This window comes from Ictalurus furcatus, chromosome 17 (assembly GCF_023375685.1).
Source record: "Ictalurus furcatus strain D&B chromosome 17, Billie_1.0, whole genome shotgun sequence".
Lineage (NCBI taxonomy): Eukaryota > Metazoa > Chordata > Actinopteri > Siluriformes > Ictaluridae > Ictalurus > Ictalurus furcatus.
The window spans coordinates 13,460,075-13,473,163 of NC_071271.1; the positions used below are offsets into that span (position 1 = coordinate 13,460,075).

General features: G+C 40.5%; 1 protein-coding gene across 6 annotated transcripts in view; it reads right to left on the reverse strand.

Moving 5' to 3' along the window:
- The window catches only part of bcas3 (BCAS3 microtubule associated cell migration factor), a 221,795-nt gene that overhangs the window by 198,928 nt on the left and 9,778 nt on the right, over positions 1-13,089 (reverse strand). For all 6 annotated transcript variants that reach the window (XM_053646445.1, XM_053646444.1, XM_053646443.1 and 3 more), the window contains exons 7-9: positions 10,733-10,805; positions 706-813; positions 494-570 (exon numbers count right to left, since the gene is read on the reverse strand). In XM_053646445.1, the coding sequence (XP_053502420.1) occupies positions 494-570; positions 706-813; positions 10,733-10,805 (258 nt within the window). The remainder of the gene's footprint in view (positions 1-493; positions 571-705; positions 814-10,732; positions 10,806-13,089) is intronic.

A 13,089-nucleotide genomic window follows, 5' to 3' on the forward strand; every position in this document is an offset into this window, starting at 1 on the left:
GGGAAAGCAGACAGACAATGAGAGCCATTAAAACTACGCTAATGGCAATTTACAACAGACGATTGCTTAAGTGGGGATAGAAGGCCTGGTTTTGGATTGTGATATGGACTTCAGAGGACACAATGGCCCTTACTGTAGAAGCCAAAGAGTGTTAGGTGCTGGGAAAGGACAGACTTAAGAGCGTCTACAAGTGTTTTCATGTAATGGCCAGGGTGAGTGATTACCGGCCTGTCGAAATAAGGAGTCTGGGACAGGTCTTTGATATCGTATAGCTGCGCAGAGTGACGAGGTAAAATGTCTCCAGTGCTCCAATTGCACGCATGGAGTTGAGATTGTGCAGGTTCACACAACAAAACTCAAGGCGAGTGCTTTTTAATGATGTCAGTGTGTGTGAGGGATTATTCAAAACTAGAGCTCCTTCGCTGGACTTTTAAGGTGGAAGAATCGGATGAAGAGCAAACAAAACTGGGACATTATAAACAAGTGGACTTACTTGTGACAAAGAATTTTTTTGTAAAAGTGCAGCTGTCAAAGGCAGCAATCTTTTCTTGAAGACTGACGACAAGAATCCTGTAATTAAAGAAACAGAGTGAACCCATTAACAGTACATACACTGTAGATAACTGGAATAGATACTGATCTGTATATGACAAATAATTCTCAAATTAGAAGTAAAAAAAGAAAAAAGAAATTGCATCAGGATACCTTTTGTTACAGTGTAGATCATAAATGGGCGTTTTAAACTGAATTGACTTGACCATCTCTCCGGTCCTTAGAGAATACAGGTCCACACAGCAGTACGGAGGGCTGGTCCTGTAAGAAACATACACACATGGCAGTAATTCTGACAAACAAAGAACAAATCACAAATACATCAGTCTTCATTGGAATGCATCTGAAACGCACTGAAAGCTAAACAATCCCACAGAGAACCAGTTTCTTAGTTTAATTGCATCAGTATTCTTCCCAAAAGTGTTGCAGCCATTTCCTTCCCAAAATCTGACATTAAATGCTTTGTCAAGTAACACATCAGCACAAGTCTGGGGGAAGGAAAAGTGGCTGCTGGCAGAAAGGACCTCAGACATTAATCCTCATTAAAAGTTCACCAACTTCGCTGGCACTGCTTGGTCTGCTATATCAAGCAGTCAGTTCGGTGGGATGTTTCTCATAAAGTAGATTGTTCTCTCTGTAATGATAATTCTGCTCTATACAAATCATTTGTGCCTTACAACGCGGCTGCATCAGAGTACCCGAATCAGGCCGAGTGAGAAAAGGTCACGCTGGAATGCAGAACGGAGAAATGACTGATCTGATTGTCTCTGTAAATAAAGAAAATCAATAACTAGTGATTCACTGACAAAATAATAGGCTCTGAATTCAACCGCTAATGACTGTGATACGTCTGTCACTTAATTGAACTGTATGTCTACCTCCATGCTGAAAGTGATTTGATTATGAATCATAGATAAGATTCGACACAGTCATACGATTTGGCAATTACATGTGAAATCCATGGAGGGTGTCTCATCATAGCCCTGGTCCCTAAAGAAGAGCAAAAATGCTATTAAGAAGTCAGTCTGAAAGGTTGTAATATAATGAAAATGGCCTAGCCCTAGACCAGGGGTCATCAGCTGGCAGACACAGCAAAGCAATTCAGTTGAATGAAGCGAATTGAATTGAGAAAAAAAAAAGGCAGCAGCGGAGACGATAAACATGGCCAAAATGAAAAAAAAAATGGCCATCATTTAGTGACTTTAGTTTGAAAACATGAACCACTGCGGCTTCTGTCGGTGATCTTCTGCTGCTGCTTGTCGCAGCCAATCACACGTTTAGGACAATTACTTAGCTGAAAGGATCTCATGGGACCAGAGACTAGCTAAAAAGTGATGAGTTTCCACAAACTTTCATAAATTTTTTATTTCTTGTTTGATTTGACATAGCTTGTCTAAAAAAATTTTTTTTAAAGTTGAAACGAGTAATCATTTATTCTCATAAATTCAAAAAACATCTCTTCATCATGTCTATGTACAAAACAAGACATCACCACTTCAAATTGTCTTATTTATAGCCATCAATAATGGTAAGGCATTAAAAGGTTATCTTGTCACTATTCAGTCATGTTTGTTGCTTGTCCATCCGTCCATTTTCCATACCACTTTTCCTACACAGGGTCGCCAGGGGGCCTGGAGCCTATCCCAGGGAACTCTGGGCAAAAGGCAGGGGACACCCGATTGCAGGGCACAATCACACACAGGACAATTTGAAAATGCCAATCAGGAAACCAGAGTGCTCAGAGGAAACCCCCAAAGTACAAGGAGAACATGCAAACTCCGAGCACACAGGACGGAGGCGGGTTTCGAACCCCCAACCCCGGAGGTGACGTAAACGTGATGTCCACTAGGATACTGCGCCCCCCGTGCAGGTGACCAAACCGGGAAGCAAAAGAAGACAAATCGTCGCATAAGATATTCTCAACATAAACTGAGCAGATGTAATGAGATGACACGGTGTGGCTGTAACATTGGCGTTCTTCAAAATACGCACACATAAGTGCATCCTAAAGCAGCCGCAAACTGTCAAATGTGAAAGCAGAAAAGACTAAACGGAAAACGATGAGGCACTTGAACATACTGTGCTTCACAGCTCTGTGATGGAGAACCAGAAATTTCTTAAATGTGCCAATCAACAAAAAAGGAGCTGTGAGTGGAACTGTGATGAGACACAAACAGCACATTTTGTTTCTTCCCAAAATAGATGTGTTTCACCCACTTGTCCGCATCATTGTGAGACTGCGGTGAGTAACGTTCCGGTTTGCTATGTGTGTTGGCCGTCACACAGTAGCACAGCAGTGAATGGCAGACCTTGGGTCACCGTACAGGCTGAGACACTGACGGCACCTTTTAGACTTCTGCTGTATTTCTTGAACAGTCTACTGTGGTCTGGAACTACAGCCAGTCTTTTTAAGGAAAAATGGCAGGCATACAACAGCTCTGATTTCATGCTGAACTCAATATATTCAGCTTTCTACACTTACACTACAAGCTCAGCCAGGACCGGATTATAGCATGCGTGTAAACGCCACAATTTTGAGAGCTGTGGCAGAAACCACAGACACGAACGAGGCCGCACACTGCCATGCCCGGCAGCCAGCTCCAGCACAGATGGATTCACAGGCCACAGCCGGAACAATCTGCTAAAGCCCTGGCACTCGAGCAGCCCTCACAACATTGCCTGGCTAATAAAAGAGACAGAAACCAAGCTGCATGTGTTAGTGCGAGTGCGTGTCAGTGTACTCTGTTTTACTTTCTTTATAGCAACTAAATGAGCACATAATAATAGCGAAGCGAGTGAACAAGTCTCAGCAACAGCTTCAGAGTATGTTAAATGTAAGACAGCATCTGGAAAAGTTACTGCTCTTTATTCTTATGTTGCTTTGATGCTCTTTTTTTTTTAGGCTTGCAACGTTTAATCATTAGGATACAAGAGACAAGGAGCCATTATTATTACAGCAGAAAACACTCTGGATTCAAATCCTGAGATTAATAGTGGCATTTAACTTCTCAAACTTGTCTTATAGCCACTATTCATTGATTTCAGCATTATCTGGACCAGATCAATCCAATTTAAAGCTTTTTGGAGCCAATTTGACACAAATGATATGCTTCCAGATTGATTAATGAGACAGTGATAGCCATGAAAAAAAAAATCATCATATTGGTCACTTCAATTACCTTTTTGTATGAGAACTAATGGCCTGCTTCTAATGGAAGCAATGCACTGTCATCTATAATACAATTTCCTCTCACTGAAAATCTAGAGCTCGATTCAAGAGTGACCGTAAATTTCAATTACCTTTATAAAATTATATCAGAGCTTCAGTTCTGCACACATGTAGGTGATATTGAGCACCAATATAATGCCCTTGTCTACGATTTTTGTGATCCCATTTTATCAATGTCAAATAGATGCTTTCTTCAACAAAGGGCACGTTTAAAAAATATGATCCATTAAACTGAGACCTGCCCTTTTTCCATGAGTGGAACGATTTTTGCCTTCTATTTTCTTTTTTCAACCGGCAATGCCCAATTTAGACAGTAGCCAAGTGTGAGAAAACGCTTCAAGCATCGGCTAGGTTAGGAAAATATCAAACTGGACAGGCTCATTGAATTTTCCATTCTCCATTTGGAGTGGCAAAATTTGACAATGCTTATAAGATACATTTCTGGGCTATACAATAGATTGTTTGTAAAGAGTTAGTGACATATGAGCCATTGCAATATTTATATTACAGAAGACTGCAATATGACTAAATCCTTCTACCGAACGACAGTTTTCTTGTCCCCTTTGAGCATTCTGACCTCTGATGGGATGTTTCAGGTCAGGTCTTCATGGCACATTGAAAGTGCCACTGATGCAGTATATACAGTAACAATAATTCTGAATAAAAATTAATGCAAGCCATCCTTTATTCTTGCCACATCATAAGATCACCAATTTACACCAAAATGCACAGCAAGACATATTATGATCATACTGTATAGCAAAATAATCACAATATACTATTTCATCCACATCATGCCACCTTCGCACCATCCCGAATCACTTAGTTAATCATACAGTACAAGCCTACAAAATGACCACAGAGCAGTCCTGCAAAATCCATTTCACTTCACATTAGGAATCCCATAAAATGTATTCTGAACTTTTCTTGTCCAGCACTCCAACAGTACCAGATGGGAAATATCACTGCTTAGCAGTACCGTTTTTACAGTCGTGGTTTCGACTTAATTTTAGTAACACGTCGGTTGACAATGGTCATTATGGAAGATGCTGACCATTTCATCACTTGGTCATAAACTCCTCATCTGTTATTCTAATTTACACTGATTATATACACAGACCTCCAACTGGTCATGTTTCAGAGTGAGCTTTTAATCCATAACTTTATTAACCTGAGCGAAATGGTCCATAAAACCTAGAAGCCGGGGAAATTAAGAGGTTTTCCAGCACATAAATTTAGCTGCCAGAGAAATTCTTAAAACATAGTGTAGATTCCTAACGGAGAACAAACAGCTAGGCCTGCATGGTGTGGAAATGCAAAACAAACCAGAGTTGTATGACAATTTGTGAAATATCCTGCTACTGAAAATAGTAACTCACACAAAAGCATAGATTCATTCTTTTCAAATGGATACAATAATCTTGAAACATTTTTATGATTTTAAAATATGGGACTATGCCCTTTTGCTTACACAGATATTTGCCCATGAAAGCGCCTTCAGGTCTACCTCACACCAATTCATATTTCTTTTCAAGTAAAGCTATGTTCAGCACAGATGAAAAGAATTTCAGCAATATTTGTAAGCTATGAGTCTGGTGGGTGGTAACGAAGACATTTTCAAAAAGAAAAATGAATCATGTCACACTTTTCAATGGGCTTTAACTTCTCCTGCCTCTCGAGTTGTGCTTCAGAACGCAACAAACGCTGGCCACATCACAAGATTCTTGAGGCCTGAGGCGGACCTTTGATTTCGGCACGCCGTGGGCATTAGCGGGAAAGTAATTAGGGTAAAAAGTTCAACCACAGCTCTATGTCTGTCCAAAATGCATTTCCTCTACTTTCACTGGGGTCTAGCATGCATTCACATATTGGTAACACATTAGCGTCAGCATTCTGTCAGTAAAGCATCATGTAATTCCAGGCTGGAGTTTACAATCTTTAATTACTTAACGTCCAATTACTTACACATACACACACACACACACATAAATACATTTTTTATATATATATATATATATATATATATATATATATATATATATATATATATATATATATATATATATAGATAGATAGATAGATAGATAGATAGAAATAGAGCTCTCACTTCTTTTTCAACTTAGAGGTCAGACAAATAAATCACATAAAAAGACATTGAATATAGTACAACAAAGCTAATCCTGATTTAACACCTCCACATATCATGTGATAATCTAGGGATAACACAGAGAGGATGTCTAAAAAGACGAAGATTTAAAAATGGTAAAATCTGCAGTCAGATCATCTCTACTGTGTAACCTCTACAGCTATTATAAGGAAAGATAAGAAACAACGTTCTGATGGAAAACCCTTTTAAACAAGTGTAATAAAGAAGAAAAGTACACTTCAAAGGCTTGCACTTTCCTATCCTCAGAGACCTTGAGTTATGCGCAGTCCACTATATGATGCTGATCTTACAGGTCTTGTGCACCTGGTCTGTACATTCCAAACTTTTTCCTGTGGAGAATCTCTCATGGGAAAGAAATGTGCTTATCTTCTGCCTAAGTCTAAAAGAAAGGACTGTGCATGCCATATCTATCAATGGGTCATAACAGTGGCCCATATCTCACATTACTTTAAAACCACAAATGACCAAACGTGCACTCAGCAGAAACTAAAATATAAATAGAACAAAGGGAAGAGTGAGAGTGAGGTACAGTAATTGAAGTACCAAATCACCCTTTTCAAACTGAATCAACATGAACATTGTGTGTGCATAACAGTGTATGGGGAACTGTGTGGGTTACACTGTAGGGTACAGTATGTGGGTTACACTGTAGGTTACAGTATATGGGATACACTGTAGGTTACAGTATGTGGGTCACAGTATGTGGGTTACACTGTAGATTACACTGTAGGTTACAGTATGTGGGTCACAGTATGCGGGTCACACTGTGTGGGTTACAGTGTGTGGGTCACAATATGTGGGTTACACTGTGGGTTAGAGTGTAGGGTACAGTATGTGGGTTACACTGTAGGTTACAGTATGTGGGATACACTGTAGGTTATAGTATGTGGGATACACTGTAGGTTACAGTATGTGGGTCACAGTATGTGGGTTACAGTGTAGGGTACAGTATGTGGGTTACACAGTAGGTTACAGTATGTGGGATACACTGTAGGTTACAGTATGTGGGTTACAATGTAAGTTACAGTATGTGGGATGCACTGTAGGTTACAGCATGTGGGTCACAGTATGTGGGTTACCCTGTGTGGGTTACAGTGTAGGGTACAGTATGTGGGTTACACTGTGTGGGTTACAGTATGTGGGATACACTGTAGGTTACAGTATGTGAGATACACTGTAGGTTACAGTATGTAGGTCACACTGTGTGGGTTACAGTGTAGGGTACAGTATGTGGGTTACACTGTGTGGGTAACAGTATGTGGGTTACACTGTGTGGGTAACAGTACAGTGTGTGGGTTACACTGTGTGGGTTACACTGTAGGTTACAGTATGTGGGTTACACTGTGTGGGCTACAGTGAGTGGGTTACACTGCGTTGGTTAGACTGCATGAGTTACATGGTGGGGGGTGACCTGTTCCATGTATAGTTCTGAGTACACCAGTGGTTTCTTTCTTTTTCAGGACATTCATGTCTTCACAGGCGAAATCCAGGGCTCAAACCAAGAGTAGACATTCAGAGCTATTAATTGTTCAAACAGCCAGTCTGGGTTCAAACAAAAGGCGTCATGTTCTAAGTTGTTTAACACATCTAGATGTAAATGTCAGGAAATGAAAGCTGCAATTCTGATCTATCATCTCGTATTCATCTTTTGATCTCAAACCCAAATGTAATGTAAATATAAATGTCTCCAGTGTATAGCAAAAGCAAAAGAATTGGCCTTGCCATTCCAATATTTTCAGAGGGGACTGTATATCAACATTAAATTCTCCCACTCTTTTTCCTGAAATCATCGCTTTCAGAGATACCGGTTTTAACTTGCCATATTGCTGATGCAATGAATAGCTAGGTCATACCGACATCTTTTCTTGTAATGCATGCTCATGGTTGACAAAAGCTTCTTGCTGACTTCATAGGAAAGTTCTGCTGGGTCAATGCGGGTTCCAAAAGATAAGAAACCCTAGTGGTTTACAGTATTAATAGAACCATAATTACATATATAAGTGGCATTCTATTACACCACTCCTAAATAGTGAGTGATAGCCAACTCTAAGCTGGTGGACACCACAGAATTTCACAGTGTTTCTATAGATATGTTCTTGAAATGTATCAAATATAAACTAACCTAGGCAGAAGTGATGAGAGGAGGCTAATGCAAGATTTTGAGGACAGGTTATCTGTAACTCTACCTGTCGTTACAAGCTGCTAAGCAGATAGCTCCATATGGCACATGTGCGGTCCGACACATGTTCAAGGTGTAAAGAAAAAAGGAATAATGGCTGAATGACAGCATTATTTGTTGCCATACTGCATCATATGTCACTTTGTGACTTGGAAGGCCTCGGCACAAGAAGGTATCCACTGCCACTGATACTCACTGCTCTGGCAATTAAAGACAAAGTGAACCTAATATGAAGATGATTAAACAGTGTCAGTAGCTGGTCGGTCTGATCCACAGTTCTGGGTGTGAGCATAATTCGGCTCAAGTAGTTTAAAAGCATCGCTTCCACAATCCTCTTAATCCCCTGTCTCTCAAACACTCAAGAGATTTATCATTTAATACACTTTAGAAGGGATCGTTCATGTCAAAGGTTTAGAGTGAAAAGTACAGCTTAACATTACAACAGGTTTTCTCTAAGTCTCTTTAAAAGTAGATGTTCGGAGCAAAATAGATTCCCGACATTCCTACTGGATCATTAATAACCAAGCATTAGGTGCCAGAAGGATTTTACATGCCTAATGCCTACATACCTAATTGTCCTTACCCAATGCATGTCACGCTGGGTAAGGACAATTAGAACCATCCTAAAAAACAGTTCTGATCCCTATGATAACATTGTGCTTTGTGTGGCTCGACACGTGCTGTGGGATATTTGAATAGGAGGACTTGTTGAGCTGAGCATCTGGCTCAGCGCTGTTCTCAGAAGGCAGACACTGAGTGAAATGCTGGAGGCCTGCCAGTGTCCCAGAGCCAGAAAGGAGTCCAAAAAGTCAGGACCTGGGGCCGGAGAGGAGAGGAGAGGACCAGAAGCTCAACCTCCACACGCCCCAAACTCTGAAACAGACCCAGCTCTAATATCCGCAAGAACTGAGGACTGCATTAGTGGAAAACCATGCCCACATCCTCTCCAAAGAGATGTGGTAAATTCAGGGGAAAGGAGCAGTTGGGAGGGTACTGTTTTCTGCCTGCCCAACAACTTCATTTCTCCACATGTCAAAGAACAAAGGCAGATTTTCTAAACGCTGAACTTTTAACCTCCCAAAATATAGCAACACCACAAACAACTAAAACCCCCATTTCGTACATGTTGACTGTATGAGTAGTCTCTTAAATATACAAACACCTTAAAAAAAAAAAAGCAGAGGTCTACCAGTTTCTGACTAGCATGAGCATTCCATGCTAATTTGCAGGCTCTGTTGGCACGGGTGCTCAGCATGAAGTGTAGCGTATGCATTTTGCTGTCAGGAAAATCACTAGAGCCATGCAATGTTTGGGCTTAAGGCATAATCCTTTCCATTGATAAAGTTATGTTGAGTGTGCCTGGCTGGAATTCGGCCGCGGAGGATTCAGCACACATGCTTTTTCCCTTTTCTGGTTTTCCTTTAATTTGCAAATCTTGTAATCTAAGCCTAAAGCTGTCTGAACCAACTTCTAAACCAGCAACGCTGTTTCAGCCAACTCTCCAATGTGCTTTCCATTTAAGTGTCAGAACGCACTCTCGTGGTTGACAAAAGCTATTATTTCAAGATGATGATACACTAAAAATTGTGAAGACTTTGGTTTATAAACTATTTCCTTTGAAGTGAGGCGATTGGGACCAGGAATTCTTTAAGGAAATCATACAAAACGATAATTACGAAGAATGAGAAAAAAAAAATTGCTGGATGTAGAACTATTTACCAAACACTTGCAGTGTAACGTAGCAGTGGCCATGCAACTCGGCTGTGGAGTGCGAGTTATGGTTTTCAAGAAAAGGCAGGTTTTCATCGTTAGCCTCACCATCAGTGGGGGTCAAACCCAAACCCTCAGAACAAAACAAAAAAAGTGAGTGAGAGTATGCCTGTACAGCACTGAAGTCAAGGAATCATTCTGGTGGTCCCCATCAAAGCAGGCTAAAGACAGAGTCTAGTTCCAGAGAAGGAAATATTGAGTTAAGATGCGTCACAGTGGAAACGACCGTGTGACAAAGGTGTAAGACATTGCCTTGGGTGGGGTGGCAACAGTAAGAGCCCTCTGGAGCCAGCTGGTCAAGCAGTCACTAAAGTTTGGTTGTGTCTCTACAGATGGTTTCGTTGGGACACCAGCACAGTGAAGAGACCTTTGATGCAGCTTGTTATGTACAGAAAATTACAGGTCTTCGGGCATGCTTGAGATTTGGGCCTCATAATGGCTAAATGTCACACAGAAGGAAGGCTATCACTTGGGCTCATTCTGCATGTTAAAAGGAGGAAAATGTCATAAACTGGACAACAACGGAACATTCCGTTAACACGTGCACAAGTTTAAAGCGTCTCCGTTCATGTTTCACAAGCTATACAGCAGATGCATATCAGACCATGAACTAATCATGTAATGACTATGTGGCCTCAGCAGTGCCTAAGCTTGATTTGGAATAGTTTCCATTGCAATGAACAGCATTTTTATTTTCAGTTCATTAGATCTAAGACATGAGGCAGGGATTCATGGCTTTATCATGTGTGTGCATTTGAGTAGAACAGGTCCGTTATAAAATGCTTCAGCAGCATGAGAGCACAGCGAGGAAGTGATGTCATTGTTTAGCACTCACCCCGAGGAGCCTGTGCTCTTGCAAACACCGAGGAGGGGCCTCTTCTCTGCAAAGCTGTCAGTGTTCAGGGGACCTGCAGCCAGAGGGACAGAGGAGAGAACATGAACCGCTGACCCGCACAAAGAGAGACATTCATATGCCGTGTGCATGTGAGGCATTTTGTCAGTCAGCCAGAGCCACCCACTACACATGATGATAAAAAGCAACTACCACAACAGGATGTGTGTTGATTGCATTACAACAGATACACTGTAATCAAATTACAGCTTTTCAAGGAAATAAAAAAAGAAAGCGCTTCTTTCCTCTCAGCCTACACACTCACCCTGACTGACCACTAAATAAAGCCAGGGCTCACAGTGAAAGTTATGCAAATCAAACGAAATTAAAATACCAGCATGCAAGACATGAAGCATGTGCTGAGAACAGAAACGTCAATTGGTGTAATGTGTTAACACAAAAGTCTCTCTGCACTGACTCCACTGAAAAATACACTTCAAAGCTTTAGGAGAGAGCTTTTGTCGGACTGGTTTTAATTTGAGGGGTTTAGAGAAATTGGAGCAAAAAAAAAAAAAAAAAAAGAGATGCCATAAGGCATATTTCAGGCATTTTGCTTTATGTTTACAGATCCCATATTTATCTGATTTTTCTGTTTTTAAATAAAGGGGTGAAACTTCCAATCATGTCAAGATCGAAGGCTGTAATTTACTTAGCCGTGGCATGACAGTAATCATCTGCAGGAAGGCAGAGTCCCTGTGGCATAGCGTGTGAGTGTAAATGTGCTGCTCTGAGACCCCTAATACTATAAAGTACATCTATAAAAATAAAAAAAAAAACAGGGAAAAGAAAACCTGCCTATCATTGTTACAGGTCACGATATCCAGTCATAATGTAAAAACAGACTAGGAAAGACAAAAGCTAATTGCTGCCTTCTGCTTTAAACTGACAATTTAGGCAAGACAACTAAATCTGGAGACAAATCTTTTTTTCTAGGCCAGGTTTGACATGATTTACCATTTCATGCAAACAGAAAGAGAGGGGAAAAAACCCTGCACGCCGCAAGGGAATTAATACATTACAGCTTTTAGTCCACTGTTAATGTCTGGCTATTGCCTTTGAGGTTAAACGGCGCTTCAAATATAGTAACTGTTAGAAACACGGTGGAAAATAATTTAAAGAATTGTGGTTTTGAGAAAGCAGAATTTCCTCCTTTATTCTGGGAAAGACCTTGACATATTAAAATTGACACCTATTTTCAGGACTTTCCAAATCCGCCCACCCAGGCTCCCAGCTGAAACAATTACTCTTTTTAAGGCCCATTACAGTACAACACTGTTTGCAGCATACAGATTGCAATCAGTTTCCCCAATAGAACAATTCATTTTATTTTGCAGAGAACCGTTCTCCGTATGTGTTGGCTATCTGCTGCTTCTTATTACTGAAGCTAGCTTTTATCCGTGTCCAGCTTGTATTGAAAGTCACCATTGTGCATTGTTGGGATCTGCCAAAAGACCGGAACACAAATCTAGACATAAATGTCACATTAAAATGCCGCTTGGGAGACTTCATGTAGCTGAATTATACCTTGTTGCTTACAAAGAGTTGTGAATATACTATCGAATGATTCAGAATTAGAAAGAACCCTGATTATTATAGGGGAAATAAGGAAGCAAGAAATAAAGTGGATACTTTCATCCTTGCCACAAAGACATTTTCCTACCAAATGAGGTGCACTGGAATTCAACAAGGCATGGAGTGTGTACTTTTGTCAGACTGTTCTATTTCCTTCCTCTAACAAATGGACTGACCAAAAGCATGTAGAGGCCAATACAAGAGTTGTGATGAAAGAGGAGGAAAAGTCTCTGAAGCCTGCAGCAGCCGCCCCCCCCCCAGTCTCAGCACGGGTAAAATCCCAGCTAGCCCTCTGACAGCAGGCCAATGCTGATCTTAAAGGGCTGATTTTAATATTAGCAAGGGTAAACAGCAGGGCTCTGGCAAGCTCGCTACAATTAAGGAGCAATGGGTAGCCTTTAATTTCAACATATCGCAAAACAAAAGGCAGATTGAAGGAAGACTTCATAAATTGTGTCATTACAAGTCAAGTTAAAGGGTCAATACAAAAAAAACCCCACAGAACCTTCTAAGGAAAAAAAATAACAAAACCGCATTCTGTAAATGGTCACGTAAGGTAGATGTAACTTTGTAGGAATGGACAAATCATAAATTCATCAGCATGTGGCAAGTAAACTCTCCAGTGTGCTTCCCAGTCTGAAAAGTGATATGTATATTACTTATACATATATACACACACACACACACACATATTTATATATCTATATCTATCTATCTATCTATCTATA